General features: G+C 48.0%; 1 protein-coding gene across 2 annotated transcripts in view; it reads left to right on the forward strand.

Annotated features, from left to right (window-relative positions):
- Positions 1–4,507: 4,507 nt before the first annotated feature.
- Positions 4,508–15,724, forward strand: part of UPF1 (UPF1 RNA helicase and ATPase) — a 37,503-nt gene continuing 26,286 nt past the window's right edge. The window contains exon 1 of one of the 2 annotated variants that reach the window (XM_045990077.1): positions 4,508–4,999. In XM_045990077.1, coding sequence (XP_045846033.1) covers positions 4,769–4,999 — 231 coding nt within the window. In that variant the 5' untranslated portion in view covers positions 4,508–4,768. The remainder of the gene's footprint in view (positions 5,000–15,724) is intronic. The other variant, XM_045990078.1, reaches the window with a different exon arrangement.

Consider the following 15,724-nt stretch of genomic DNA (forward strand, 5'->3'; position numbering starts at 1 on the left):
CATTTGCCCGCCCAAGAGCTGTCTGCCCAGGAGCTGCCCACCAGGTACCAAGAAGTGTGTTCATTTGCTTCAGCAGTGAAACCACATTGGTAGAGCGGCTGCAGTTAGCGTTACCACCTGGTTGAGCTTGCAGTAATCCATCAGCAAGCTCCCAGCTCCATCCGTCCTCTGCACAAGCCTCAGAGAAGCGTTGAATGGGAATGGAGTGAGAATCCCCACCCCTGCATCTTTTAAGTCTTTGGCTGTATCACTGATCTCTGGAATCCCAAGAGTGTCGCTTCAGTTTACCATTTTCTTAGGTGGAGGAATTTTTAGTGGCTTTCCCTTTGCTATACTCCCCTCTCCCCATAATAATCCTTACTCCACAGGTTGGGGAACCAATAGGAAGATTCTGCCAATGGTACTGATTCTAACTGTGCATTCCAGAACTGGGGAAATAACCACAGGATGGGTTTGGGGACTCTTGGACCCACTCCAGGAGGCCCTACTCTGACTGGCAGACAACAGTGATGTTTTGGGTCTCCTGGAATTAGTGTCAGTTTAGAACCAGTGTCCAGGGATCCCTGGGTGGCTCAGTCGGTTAAGCATCTGCCTTCGGCTCAGGTCATGATCCAAGAGTCCTGGGATCAAGTCCCATATGGAACTCCTTGCTCAGCGGGGAGCCTGCTTCTCCCTCTGCCTGCTCTGCCTGCCACTCCCCCTGCTTGTGCTCTCCCTCTCTGACAAATAAATAAAATCTTAAAATAAGTAAGTAAGTAAGTAAATAAATAAATAGAGCCAGCATCCAGTAATCCCTGAGAAGTCTGATTATTATTGCCTTTTCCCCAATGCACAGTCACCCTCGTAAAGGGTCTGCCATACGCCCCATGGGGGAGGCTGAGAGAAAGATTGATAGTATAAATTTTCAGTAGTATACAGGAGTCTTTCCTCAAGGTGACGCTGCCTCCCTTTTATTCAAGGGACTTAGGTTTGTGAACTGACTCAAGTCCATCTAGGAGTTGATTGAGGGACTGTGACTCTCTGTTTTTATGATTCAAGTTAGACTTTTGTTCACTGGATCTAGAGCTCCTCTGCTTATACAGAACAAATAAGAATTTAGTAAGTTTCCCATCTATTTCACCTGTGGGAGTACCATGATCAACTAGCCCAAACCACACACTATTCTGTGGGTCAGACTTTTCTGATTGCTCCTTTGACTCTGCTATCCATTATGGTAACCACACCTACCTTGTCTTTGGTGATTGAGGGCCACCACTGGGCCCCTACCACCCCAAAGTCCAATTACTCTCATTACATTTAGGTTCCCCAAGTCAGGGGCCACAGTTGCCACTCTAAGTTCTGGCCTATAGAGATGAGTGATCAGAGAGCTCATCTCAAGGACGCTGGGGCTCCCTCCAACCCCTGCCCCCCCAAATTCACCTCTCACAGTCATAGAGAAAAGTGTGTCCTGTGGAACCTCTGAAGGTGGTCTTAAACAGCAATCCACTCTAACATTCCAATCTCTGGTAAGTCTTTGACTTCTTTTCTCTATTGTAAACCATAGTTAACGTTAAATTGTTTATCTCTCCTTTCAGTTTTATCCCATTTCGCCTCATGTATTTTGGGACTTTGTTGTTAGGTGCATATATGTTTATAATGATTATATCTTCCTAATAGATTGAAACATTTATCGTTATATAATGTTCTTTGTCCTAACATTGTAGTCTTACTTTTATTTTATCTGATATTAGTATAGCCAATTCAACTCTATTTTAGTTTTTGTTTGCATGGACTATCTCTTTCTATCCCTCTACTTTCAAGCTATTTGTGTTGGTTTTTTTATATTAAGATTTTATTTATTTATTTGACAGACAGAGATCACAAGTAGGCGGAGAGACAGGCAGAGAGAGAGGGGGAAGCAGGCTTCCTGCTGAGCAGAGAGCCTGATGCAGGGCTTGATCCCAGGACCCCGGGATCATGACCTGAACTGAAGGCAGAGGCTTTAACCCAATGAGCCACCCAGGCGCCCCAAGCTATTTGTGTTTTTGAGTCTAAAGTGACTCTCTTGTAGACAGCATTTGTTGGACCATTTTTTTAAAAAAGACTTTATTTGAGAGAGAGAGAGAGAGCATGAGCAGGGGGAGGGGCAAAGGGAGAGGGAGAAGCAGGGACCCTAAGATCATGACCTGAGCCAAAGGCAAACACTTAACTGACTGAGCTACCTAGGCACTCCTATTTGGATCATTTTTAAAAAGATTTTATTTATTTATTTGAGAGAGAGAGATCAGAAGTAGGCAGAGAGAGAAGGGGAAGCAGGCTCCCTACAGAGCAGAGAGCCCGACATGGGGCTCGATCCGGGGCTCGATCCGGGGCTCGATCCGGGGCTCGATCCGGGGCTCGATCCGGGGCTCGATCCCAGGACCCTGAGACCATGGCCTGAGCCGAAGGCAGAGGCTTAACCCATTGAGCCAACCAGGCACCCCTGGATCATTTTTTTTTAAAAGCCATCTGACAATCACTGCCTTTGATGTGAAGAGTTTAATCCATTTACATTTAAGTAATTACTGATAAGGGCTTATTGCTGTCCTGTTGCTATTTGTTTTTTATATGTCTATGTCTTCCCCCCCAACAATTTCTCCATTACCAACTTTTTAAATGTTAAATAGATAATGTTTCAGTGTACTATCCAAAATGTCATTTTGCAAATGTGACTGTATGTAGAAATTAAGGAGGAAATCCTTAGAAGTGGAATTGCTAGGTCAAAGGATGGGAGGAGGAGGCATTTGAAACTCTGATAGGTGTTAGTAGGTGGGTTTTAAATGCTTCTATCAATCTAATTGAATATTTTCCAAAGAGGGCTTTGTGTTTTATTGAAACCATCCATTGGTTTGCTGGAATTTCCTCTTAAACTGTGACTTCCTGGGGACCTAATTATTCAATTACTATATTCCCACATTTTAATGCATGGTAAAAGGCCAGAAAAAGATGTAAAGAAAGAAAAAGGAACCTATTATCATGTAGTGACGGGAATATTGGAAAATGAGGAACCAAATAGGATCAGGAAATTTTAGTTTAGCTGTGCAAACCCAGGAGCACTGTGAACTGACTTCAAGCATTTAGAGGGCCCCAGAATCTTGCTACAAAAAAGGGAAGCGGAGGTGGGGAGGTTCTCTGAGTTGCTATATAAAAAAGGAAGTTGAGTCTTCGAGTTAAGTTCATAAATCAGTAGCTGAACTTGGACAAACTTTTACTGAGCACTTACTGTGTGGTGGCATTATTCTCCCCTTGGGGAAGACTGTGTGATGTGAACAAAGCCAACCTCTGTCCATGTGGAATTTTCCTTTATAAATACTTAAGGTAGTGAATAAGTTCATGTATTCTTCATCCCATTTTTTAAAATATTATTTTTTTTTTTAAGATTCTATTTTTAAGCAATCTCTACACCCAACACGGGGCTCGAATTCAGTCTGGAGATGGAGTGACAAGCTACACTCACTGAGCCAGTCAGGTGCCCCTCTTCATCCCATCATTTTTTTTTTTCTTTTTAAGATTTTACCCATTTGAGAGAGCGAGAGAGCGGGAAAGAGCACCAGGAGCGGGGAATGGCAGATGGAGAGGGAGAAGCAGACTCCCCACTGAACAGAGAGCTGGAGGGTGGGCTGGATCCCAGGACCCAGGGAACAGGACCTGGGACGGAAGTCAGACGCCTAACCGACTGAGCCACCCAGGTGCCCCCTTCATTCCATCTTAATGGACAGTATTTCCCTAAAGGAAATTTTAGGCCCAGAGAGGTCAAGTCACTTGTACAAAGTCACACAGCTGGCAGGTGTCCAGGTCTGGATTCCACCGCACAAGTGCTCCCAATCACTTTGTTATATACTGCCTCTGAACAGTAAGATTAAAAGTTATGTAGTTATAATTAATAATTACAATATGTCATGTTATTATAGCTAATATAATTATTTTATTAATAGTTAACATTATTGTTATGATTATCATCGGAAGCAGCAGCAATCACCATTACCCTGTGCCAGCAGGCTCCGTACTAAGGACTATCCCCATTCCTTTTATTCAAGCAATAAATACTGAGCACTGGTTCTGTGCCAGGCAACCCCATTTTACAGATGGGGAAATTGAGGCCGGGAGCTTCTCTCGGTGATGGGGGTACATCGTCCCTGCCAAGCCTCCTCAACTGGGTGTTCCGACACCACCTGTGTAAATCAACCAGACAATGCTCAACTAACCCGAGGCACAGTCGCCGCCCCTACGGAAGCAACCACGGCAGCCACGCCGGGCCCCACACAGCAGCGGTTGGGGCGGGACCACGTCCTCGTGCAGCCGGCGAGACGGCGGTTAAAAGCCCCGCCCCCCGCGCGTGCGTGCTAAGTGTTCCGCCAGCCTGCTCGGCTGCGGGGGCGTCCGGGCGCGGTTGGAGGCTTCCGCGAGGAGCGCGCGCGCTTGCGCCGGCGTCGGGCTCGCGCACGCGCACCTGCGCCGGCGTCGGGCTCGCGCACGCGCACGACGGCGGCGGCGGCGGCGGTTCCTGCCGGGGGCTGCGAGCAGCGGGCGACTCCAAGGGGAGAAGCGGCTCTGAGGGGCTCGGCGGCAGCGGCGGCTCGGCACGCGTGGTTCTTGTCCCGGCTCGCGCCGCGGCAGGCGTTTCAGTCCGGTTTAGGAGCGTGGGCGCGGCGGCGGCGGCGGCCCGAAGCCTGCGGCCTAGGCCTCAGCGCGGCGGCGGGCTCGAGTGCGGCAGGGAGCCGGTCTGAGGGCCCAGGGATTCAGCGGCACCATGAGCGTGGAGGCGTACGGGCCCAGTTCTCAGACGCTCACCTTCCTGGACACTGAGGAAGCCGAGCTGCTCGGCGCCGACACACAGGGCTCGGAGTTCGAATTCACCGACTTCACCCTCCCCAGCCAGACGCAGACGCCCCCGGGTGGCCCCGGCGGCCCCGGAGGAGGTGGCGCGGGCGGCCCGGTTGGCGCGGGCGCGGGAGCTGCGGCCGGACAGCTGGACGCGCAGGTGAGCGGCACATGGCGGCGCCGGAAGCCCGGGCCGGGCCTCGGCGCCCGGGAACTTTCCCCGGGTCCCGCACTCTGGCCGGGTCCGGAGTAACCTGTCCCTGGTCCTCCACTCAGGCCCGGGCTGACCTTCCCCGGGTCCCCCCATTCCGGCCGGGTCCGGAGTAACCTGCCTAGGTTCTCGGTCTTCAGTCGGGCCCAGGTAGATCTGTTTAGAGTCCAGCTCTGGTTTGGTCCGGATGATTTGGTCAAGATCTATCTCAGGCCCGTGTCTTAGGTCACCAGCCCGAAGTCTCTTCCGGGCGTGTCCGAGGTGACCTGCCCTCGGTCTGTCCCTGGCCAGGTCGGGGGTGATCTGTCTCCGGGTTTCCCTCCTGCTGGGTCCGTGCCCTTCTCAAGCCGCTCCCGGGGTGGTGATCTGCCCCGTTCCCCTTGTGGCCGATTCGTCCTCCCTGCCCCACCCCCCACCTGTGGTTCCCCCACCCCCCTAATCATGCCGGCTGAACCACGGGTTCAAATTTACCCGGGCTCGGGGACGCTGGAGAGGGGAGGGTCGAAGCTCCCAGAGCAGAAACGGAATTTTTTCCTCGAGTGGAGAAGCTCATACGCGGTGACTATTGAGATTATTCAAGAGACAGGTTGCGTTTTGTTTTTCCTCCTTGCGTTGCCTGTTGCTGAAACCGACCTGTTAATGTAACTCCACAGCCCTGCCTTGGAAAAGTTAGGCTTGAGTTTTTTCCTCCAGTGGGGCAGTGATAGTGGGTTTTACATAAATGGCACTGCCACGTTGGACAGTTTGTTTTCAGTGATGTGAATGTTTAGGGAAGCTACTTAAGTATTTTAAGTTTGGGTTTGTGTTGTGGGAAGTATCTCGCTCAGCCCTCTTGAACCTAGGTCCGTGCCCTGAAGAGGCAGAGGGAACTGGCTGGAGTCTTGGGCTGGGATCCCTTGTCACAGGAGTCCCTTGGCATGAGGACCCACTGTCAGGGCTGGGGAAGCCACCCCATCTCAGCCACAGTGAGCTCAGACTCTGGGAGGGCTTGCATTCTAGTTGATTGAGTCACTCCCGTGGGTAGACCACCCACTTGGATTTTCTTTTAGCCCCTAATAGAAGCAGAAAACATTTGACTCATTCTAACCCCAGATTCCTTAAAAATAGATGCCTGATGGGCGGAGCATCAGGGAGACAGGTGTGCAAGTATGTATGTTTTTTCAGTTTGGTTTACATATGGTGGAGGAAGGCAGAGTGGGGAGAGTTTGCCTGGAGAAATCAATGAGCTGTTGGAGGCTCATAACAACACCTGTAGTTTCATACTCTGTAGACCTCTCTTGTTCCTACAGCTGTGAAAAGGGGGTATAGGAGTTTCATTTTTGTTGTTTTTAAACATACATGAAATCTGGACTCATGTTTAGGTGGACCAGATAGCGCTGTCTATAACTTGTGTCCAGAAGGCTGAGGAGAAAGAGCTCCGAGTTGAGCAGTATGCCATGAATCATGGCAGCTCAGGAATGGGAAAGGTAATTGTTCTATTGGAAATTCTTTTTAAACTATAACTAATGTAATACAGCAGCTCTGACTTCAAGTTTTGTTCCTTGCATTTTGTGTGCAATTAATTGCAGGGTGTGTCCTTCTCTTTAAGTTGAAATGATCTGTTTTTCTGCACCTGGACACTGAGCTGTATAAAATAAGACCCTTAAAACTCTCCACTGTAGGTAGATGTTGAGTTGAGCTCACTTGAGTTCTGATGACATCAAAAGGGTTTATCCTTCCTTGCCTTTAAGTTAACTCTGATGATCCACTCACCTGTAGCCTACCTTTTGTGTTTGGGAAATGGGAGTAATAACCTTTGTATTGCAAGAGAAGGCCCTGAATTTGGGGACGGGAAAGTCTGAATAGAATTGGAAAGTGAAAAAAAGTTGTTTATCTCCTGTGCCAGTTGGTGGCATTGGCTGCCTACAACATCTGGGATTTTCCTTATTTGTCCTTAAGAGTTGGCTGTGTGGCTAATGGTATGATGGGGCTTTCAGAAAGACTCAAAAAACCCAATCTGAATGCATTTTGATTTTATCTTACTGGGTGAGTGGCTGTGACTTATCAAATGCTGTGCAGCCACTTTTGTTTCACAGCTTTCTTGAGATAGAATTCATAGACCGTAGGGTTTGCCCATTTAGAGCGTACAGTTCAGTACCTTTTAGTACATTCACAGGTGTGCAGCCATCTCCATAATCAATTTTTGGACATTTTCATCAACCCTGAAAAGAAACCCACACCTCTTAGCCTGTTCGTCCTGCCTTCTCCAACGCGAGGCAAGCACTAATCTTAATGTCTTGGGTTTACCTACTGTGGACATTTGATATAAATGATAATGTGTGGTCTTCTGTGTCTGGCTTCTTTCACTGAACATGTTTCAAGGTTCATCCATGATGTAATATGAATCTACTCCCATTTCTTGCTGGGACTGAATAATATTTCACAGTACAGACAGACCACATTCTGTTTATCCGCTTACCTGTTGGTGAACGTTTGGGTGGTTTTCTGCCTTTAGTTGTCATAGGTGATGTTGCCGTGGACATTTGTGTGCAAGTTTCTGTGCGGCGGTAGGTGAGTTTGCTGAGTTGTGTGGTACCTCTGTGCGCGACCCTTCCAGGAGCTGCCAGACTGTTTCCCAACATGCAGCCACATTTGATACCAGTTTTGCTTAGTTGGTTTTACCTGAAAGTTTGTTTAGAGGCGGAATGTGTGTCCCTGCCAGAGTAGGAGAATCGCAGGCAGGGGTGACTTCTACTGAGCTCTGAGTCCATTCAAATAACACTTGTTTTCTTTTTTTTAAATTAACATATAATGTATTATTTGTTTCAGGGAACATTTGTATTCTTGTTCAGGAAATAAAACTGGTATTTCTCAAAGCCCTTGAGATCCTGGGATGAAAAGTGCTGACATAATCCTGCCAAGTGTCTTAAGATCCAAGGGACCATTTTCTTTCGCTTATCTAAGTCTTTCCTGGGCCATTTCCCTACCCCTCAAAGGGCAGGAAAGGTAATTTCAGAAGTGCTTTGCATAATAGCTGGTGTTACAAACCTTCTGCCGTGTCTAGTTGTCATATTTCCTTTTGATGGTTGCTACTGTCGTGTTGTTTTTTAAATATGAGAATTACAGTAAAAATCTGAGTTGGGAACACTACCTGACTTTAAAAGAAAGAAAGAAAAAGAACGAACAAACTATTGATACACACAAAGATGTGGCTGCATCTCAGAATAATTACACAGAGTAAAAGTACTCTGACCAAAAAGTGTATACTCTGTGATTCTGTTCATAAAAAGCTCTAGAAAGTGTTAGCTAACTAGTAGTAATAGAAAGCAGATCAGTGTTTGAGGGAGGAAGGAAAAAAAGGAGGAAGGGATGGCAAAGGGCATAAGGAGACTTGGTGGTAGATGTATTCATTATCTTGATTGTGGGTGTTTACATACATTGATGTATGTCAGTTTATAAAATGTACATTTTAAACCTGCACTGTTTGTTGTATGTCAGTTATACCCCAGTGAATCTTGAAGACCACCCGGAGATACCACTACCCACACATAAGGGTGGCTCAAATTTTTTAAAAGGCTGGATGGAAAACCACTTGGAACTTTCATACCTTGCTGGTAGAATGGTTCACACCCACCTCTGTGGTCCAGCAGAGAAGCAAAGGCAGTTGTCCACATGTGGGACTGCTCTGAGCATTTATAGCTGCTTGGTTCGTGAGAGCCCCAGATGGGAAACAACCCCAACGGCCATCAGCAGGTAAACAGATCAGCAGAGGCTCCTCATCATTTATAGTCTTCTCTAAGTAGGCTCCGTGCCCAGCTTGGGGCTTGAACTCATGACCCTGAGGTGAAGCATTGCTCGCTCTACGAACTGAGCCAGTCCCTATCGGTTGTAGTCTTGAGTACATACACTTGGGCTTCTTTTTCCTATTTAAGCAGTGAGATACTTGGCTAAAGAGTTGCTACTTGGTCTTCAGAACCATAGTTGTGACTGCCTCCAGAATTCATCATGGAAGGTACTGTACTAACCTATTCATGACCAGCTAGGTAAACAGATCATCTTCTGCTTACTGGCATGTAGCTTATGAAGAGGAGGAATGAGTTTGATACAGTCCAGGGGTTCCTGAAAGTGGTGAGTTAAAAATTTGAGTGACTTTTCCCTTCTGGTTTCATGAACACTCAGTTCAGCTGTGATATAAGCACACCTTGAGAAAATTGGAGATAAAGGGCTGATAACCTTGCAGGAGCTCTGGCAAGTGTTCGTCCAGCACTTTCCCCTTATTGGATTTTCTGGGTATGTTTCCAGATGGTTAGAACTCTATGGGCGATTAGGGGAGAGGAAGGGCTTATGTGTCAGTCACATAAGTGAAATGACTTCTTTATTTACCCCAGTTTCTTAACCCAGATTCAGTATGATTGGAGGCAAAATTAACACTAGTACAATATCAATATATTTTTTAAAGATTTTATTTATTTATGACAGATCACAAGTAGGTGTTGCGGGGGAGGTGGGAAGCAGGCTCCCTGCTGAGCAGAGAGCCTGATGTGGGACTCGATCCCAGGACCCTGGGATTATGACATGAATTGAAGGCAGAGGCTTAACCCACTGAGCCACCTAGGCGTCCCTACAATATCAGTGTTAACTAAAAAAGTTCTTTTTCTGGCTCCCACAACAACAACAACAAAAAGGAGACATCTTTCTAATAGCTTTATTGAGGCATGATCACATACTGTAGAGTCTCTTGTTTGTATGTGTGCAGTTCAGTGTTTCTTAGTAAATCTGGGGAGGTTGATCATCCCACAGTTGTTCATTGTCTTTGATTCTCCTTCACTTGTCTTTTTCTTTCCTTCTCCTTCATTTTTGCTCCTGTTAATCTTTGTAGTGTGTCCTCAGCGGCTCTAATGTAGGGAAATGGAGTCATCCTGTGCTCAGCCATTCCCAGCCACATGTTGGGGAGATTCACCGCCCTGTGTGCTGGGCCCTCCACTTGAGCCTGGCCACACTGCTTTCAGGGTGAGCCTGGGTGCCCTCATATACCTGTTCACGTTTACTCTTGTCCCCACTGTACAGGCTGTCAGGCCAGCCTCTTTGGCATAGTCCTTGGTTTTTGCCACTCTTGGCAGTTCTTACCTCCTTGCCTTGCTGAGCTCTGTGAGGGCTGGAAGTCAAAGTGAATCCTTTGCCATCTGTAGCTGTTTTGTTTTTGTTTTTTTTTTTAAATATTTATTTATTTATTTATTTGACAGCGAGAGAGAGAGAGAGAGAGAGATCACAAGTAGGCAGAGAGGCAGGCAGAGAGAGAGAGAGAGAGGGAAGCAGGCTCCCTGCCGAGCAGAGAGCCTGATGTGGGACTCGATCCCAGGACCCTGAGATCATGACCTGAGCCGAAGGCAGCGGCTTAACCCACTGAGCCACCCAGGTGCCCCTGTAGCTGTTTTGTTAGAGATGACAGGTGCTGGCCAGACTGCAATTGACCTTAGGGATCATGAGGACCCAGAAAAGGGAGTGGTTTGCACTGCACAGGGAAAGCCTTTATAAGTAGTGGTCCTTGAGTTGTTCAGAAAGGCATGCCTCCTAGGCAGAGGGGTGAGCATGGGGCCCTATGCTTGGCTTGGTGTAGAGGGAGAGTGGGTGCAGACACAGGCAGGGATGCCATGCCAAGGGCTTGGGCTGAATCCTGGGGCCTCATGGAGCTGTGGAAGTGCTGGGACCTCACTTCCCTTGGAGAAAGGGCCCTTGATGGTGGGTAGACCCCGCAGAGTGTGGGTGAGGCCAGAGGGGAGCACAGGCAGAGTGGCATGGTGCTCAGATGTTTGCCCATGTGCGCTAGTGTGTGTGCATGAGCTGTCACTGTACCAGGTGGCCAGAGTGGACACTCCTCCTGGGACAGGTTCACTGTACTGGATACCCTGTTTGACCTGAGTCCTCAGAAGGAATTGTGGCTAGAGCAGACACGAGTTCTTGTGTGTGGTTTTCTTCAGAGCCCAGGATCCCCCAAGGGTGAGGCAGGGCTCCCCTCTGGTGGAAGGTGTGGGGCAGTGTTTCTGGTTAGTGGAGCCTTTGGAGGCACTGCCCTGAGAGGAGGGGCAAGAGGCCCCACCAGGGCAGCACGCACAGAGGCTGGAGGGGGCAGATTCTGGGCTGTGGCTCTCAGCTGGGGGGGGCAGTTGGGGTGGTCACTCTGGCAGGGTAGTCTTTCGGTGGTGCATGGTATTCCTGACCACAGAGAAGGGTCATGACACCTAGCTCTGCTCAGTGGGACTCAGAACAGAATGTGGCCTAGAAGGTGCAGAAGGGCAGCGAATCTGGCTGAGTCTTTGGTGTTCCTTTTCAGGTCTCAGGGTCCCCCTCTTGGGGGGGGGGGGCTTTGAACTCTTCTTGCCAGAGGATCTTTTGTTGAGAACAGAACCCTGCTACCTCTGATAAACACTGGATTCCTAAGTCCTGGGACCCCATGGCTGGGAAAGGGTCATTGTGCTGTTTATATGTGTCGGGCTGGTAGCAGCTTGTGAGCTGGACTACCGAGCCAAACCAGGCTTCTAAGGATCCCTGCAGACTGTTGCCAGGATGGCTTCTAGACATAGGAGGCTTGTTGAGCTCTGTGGGTAGCCCTTTGTCACAACTGAGGATAGCACCTTCCCGTCTGCTTACCTCCTTGCAGAGCTCAGCTGCCGGGATGACAGTGAATCTGGGGATGTGGCTTTCCATATCCTAGACTGGAAGGCGTTTTGTCAGAGCTGTGCTTGTTTTCCATTACTCTTTTTGAGTGTGTGGCTCCATGGAGTTAACCTGGATTCCAGGAGGCCACCTTGTCCAGCCGTATTGTGTAAAAATGTTGATTATGAATTCTCTGTAAGTAAAACAAACGCTGATACCCATTTCCTCAGTTTAGCCATTGTGAAGATTTTCCTCTCCCCATTTCTCTTCTTTTTTTTTTTTTTTTTTTTTTTATTTTATTTGACAGAGAGAGATCACAAGTAGGCAGAGAGGCAGGCAGAGAGAGTGAGAGGGAAACAGGCTCCCTTCAGAGCAGAGAGCCGGACGTGGGACTCGATCCCAGGACCCCGAGATCATGACCTGAGCCGAAGGCAGCGGCTTAAACCACTGAGCCACCCAGGCGCCCCTTCCCCATTTCTCTTCTAAAGCAAATCCATCTTGTCATTTTCACCCTTCCTTCTGAGGTTGAGGCATATGAGTTAGTGATACCCAGTCATTTTGACCTATCGTATTTAGCATGCAATTCTAGAAATGAAAGGCATCTTTCAGGGCGCCTGTGTGGCTCAGTTAAGTGTCTGCTTTCAGCTCAGGTCATGATCCCAGGGTCCTGGGATTGAGCACCATGTTGGGCTCCCTGCTCAGCAGGGAGCCTGCTTCTCCCTCTCCCACTCTCTCTGCTTGTGTTCCCTCTCTTGCTGTCTCTCTCTATGTTAAATAAATAAATAAAATCTTAAAATTTTTTTAAAAAGGCATCTTTCTGTCACAGCACTGCTGTTGTCAGAGGAACAGGACCGACAGTAGTTTTTCTGGGATCATCTAATACATGGGGTTTCCCTATCTCCACAGTCAGATTCTCACTAGTCAGAAAATGGCTTGGCTTGGTCTGGTTCTTTGTGAGGTTCAGTGTTAATGTGATTGTCTCGTCTCCTGGTCCTGCTCTCCAGGACAACCCCTTCCTCTTCCTTTAACACCTCTGAGGTGTCATTGTCCTGTGAAGTATCCTGGTTTTTGGACTGAACCCCCATCACACCTTGGCTGCTCCCTGCAGGTGTGGAGTGGGCTCCTTTGAGAGTGGTGATCCCCAGGGCTGGGCAGGCAGGGGCAGCCCAGGATGAGCTGGGGATGCTTCGGACATGTCAAGGATACTGGGAGCATTGAAATGAGCAATAGGGCTGAACTCAGCATGCTGACCAGAGAAAGGGTCCACTATAAAGGGAGAGGCCAGTGAAGATCCTTTTCTCTTTCCTTTCCTCTTTCTTTGTTTCTTTCCTCCTTCTTTCTTTCTTAAGATTTTATTTATTTGTCAGTGACTGAGCATAAGCAGGAGGAGTGGCAAGGGGAGAGAGAGAGAAGCAGGCTCCCTGCTGAGCAGGGACCTCTCCCCCCACCCCCGCCCCCCACCATGCTGGGCGATGATCTGAGCCGAAGGCAAATGCTTAACCAACTGAGCCACCCAGGTGTCCCTGAAGATCCTTTTCATCCAGAACCTGGGGACCACCCTCTCGAGTGGGACCATGTGACGTCATCTTTGTGGGTCAGACATGGTTGACTCTCAGCCATTACATGTGGTTAAAACTAATGAAATGAAGGCTAAAAAGACATCAACAGGTCTTGAATGTTTAAAAAACTATAAAAGACATTAGGATGTTGGGGAATTGTGACTATGCTTATTAGATAGCAGTATTCTGTTGGTTTCATCAGTATTATTCCTGAGTGGGAGGCTTGTGATTGTGTGGAGAAAGTGCTTGTCTTGGGGCCTGTGACTCTGAAATGGATCAGGAAGATAAACGTGTGTGTGTGCAAAGCAAGTATGGCAAAATGTGAATGACTGGTGGATCCAGGTGACAGGTGTGTGAGGTGTTCATTCTCTGTAGTTTTGAAACTTTCTCAGAAGCTGGGGGAGGCCAAAACTTCTGTTAGCCTTTTCCTGAGGTGAGGCTCAGGGGTTCTGCCGCCGCCACCCCCCCCCCCCCTGCCGCTCCCGCCTCGGGCCATACCGAGGGAAAGGTGATTTCCCATTCTTTATTTAAACCTTGGGATAAAAGAATACTTAATGAATTATTTTATATTCCAGCCTTTAGGCTTTTGGATGTGAAGACACAGCCTACACTATGAGGGCCTCCTGGGGTGTGGGCTCGTTTCTAGGTGCTGGGGTGATAGCTGGGACCCTTGCTGTGGGGCCCCACAGATGGGTAAGGGGAGGCCTCCCTAGGACCGAGAACCAGCTGTGCAGAAGCCAAGGGACAGTGAGTGCAAAGACCCTGTGGCACTGGCAACCTCAGGGACTGAGGGACTGTGAAAGATCCATTTCTTTCTGAGTGGTACAGCACTTTTGGCATAAAAATCTGTAGCCTAAAAGTTCTTACCAGCACATTTAGGAGTAATTTTTGAATTTACATGCTTTTCCTCTGTGGGTCTGAAGTGACCTCTCTTCCTGTTACTCTGCTATGCACAGTCTGAGTTCTGTAGTCAGTTGTATGAAACGGTCCCTGGCAGAGAGTGTCTGCAGGCCTTGATCAGCTCAGCAGCTCATAGGTTTACTTCAAATAGTACTCAGAGCAGAGGTGAAGAGGGAATCGTTTTCCCAGTGATGTCGTGCCTGGAGGTAGGCTTTGCATTTGGTGGAATGGGGATGGTCCTGTCCCTCAGTCTAGCAGGCACTGGGGTCCTGGCTGGAAGGGCGAGGTTGATAACCTCAGAGGACAAGGTCCCTTCTGTCCTCCTGTCATGTCACCTGGCACGGTTGTGGACCTTCTCTGTGCTGGGCACTCTTTAGTGCTTTGTTTTAACTAATTTAATTATAGTTTCTAAGGTCAAATGTATTTTTGAAGTTAATGTTTATCTTAAAACTTTCCAGAGAGTAGAGGGAGAAACTAACAAACCAGCTATAGAAGTCAGTTTGTATTGTGGCCAGATCATAGCTGGGGAGGAGTGGGGCTGAGTGGGAGCTGGAAGTGGGTGTGTGGGTGGGGGGCGCATGCACACGTTTCCCAACCAGGAGGCTAGAGGGCTACTAGACCTTGGGAAATCTGGACTCTTCTCTGCAGCCTCCCCAGCTTTAGAGAGGTGTGGAAAGTCTACCTGACCTTATATCTGTATCATGTTGTCTCCCAAGAGTTCTGAGAGCAGACCTAAATTTCCTGCCCCTTTTTAATCGGAAGGGGTGTGGTGTGGTGCAGGGAGCTCCCCACGTGGCTGGTCAGGATGTGTCCTCTGCTCGTTCAAGCCTCCCCCTGAGGAGGGGAGGTGAACTGTGGGATCTGAGGCCCAAATGGGGCAGGAGTGGATTGAAAGAGGGCACCGGGTCGTGTGCACTTTTCTATATTACTCTAGGTACTAATTCTGTTATTTCAGGGAAGTAAATACTCAGATATCACCAAGGGCATTTATTTATATGTAAAAGCTTATGCAGCCTGGTAAAAAATTTTATGAGTTGTTTTAGACAAGGAATCTGTAAGCATTTTCTTAAAGGACTAAATAGTAAATATTCTAGATTTTGTGGGACAAGAGGCAAAATTGAGGATATTATTAGTTATTTAATCCAACCATTTAAAAATGTAAGTGCCATTCTGAGTTTGAGAGGGGGGTCCCGCATGCTGATTCCTTACTGGACTACCTTCTTTGCCCTCTGTTGATCCTAGGTTTTACGGAGTTTTTCTGCGGAGATTAGATTGGAAAAGTAGCACATTTCTCTTTGGAAAGGTGAAAGCTGATCAAAGTTAAGTCATAGAAGGTGTCAATACCCATTTATCCAAGCTCAGGTTACCAGAGCTATGGAAAGAATAGTTTCAGATCAAGTAAAAAGTTCCAGTTTCATAATATTCTTAAAAACTCTGTTACCTCAAATACTTGATAAACCAGTTTATTGGGTTTAAGGGGTCACAAATGTTGATTTCTAATTGCTGCCTTCTGTATTGTGTTATGTGTACTTACTTCACTGCCATTAAGGTGAAATCCAGGTGCCATAACGTGGCTACACAG

This window comes from Meles meles, chromosome 20, assembly GCF_922984935.1.
Source record: "Meles meles chromosome 20, mMelMel3.1 paternal haplotype, whole genome shotgun sequence".
In the NCBI taxonomy this organism is placed as follows: Eukaryota; Metazoa; Chordata; class Mammalia; order Carnivora; family Mustelidae; genus Meles; species Meles meles.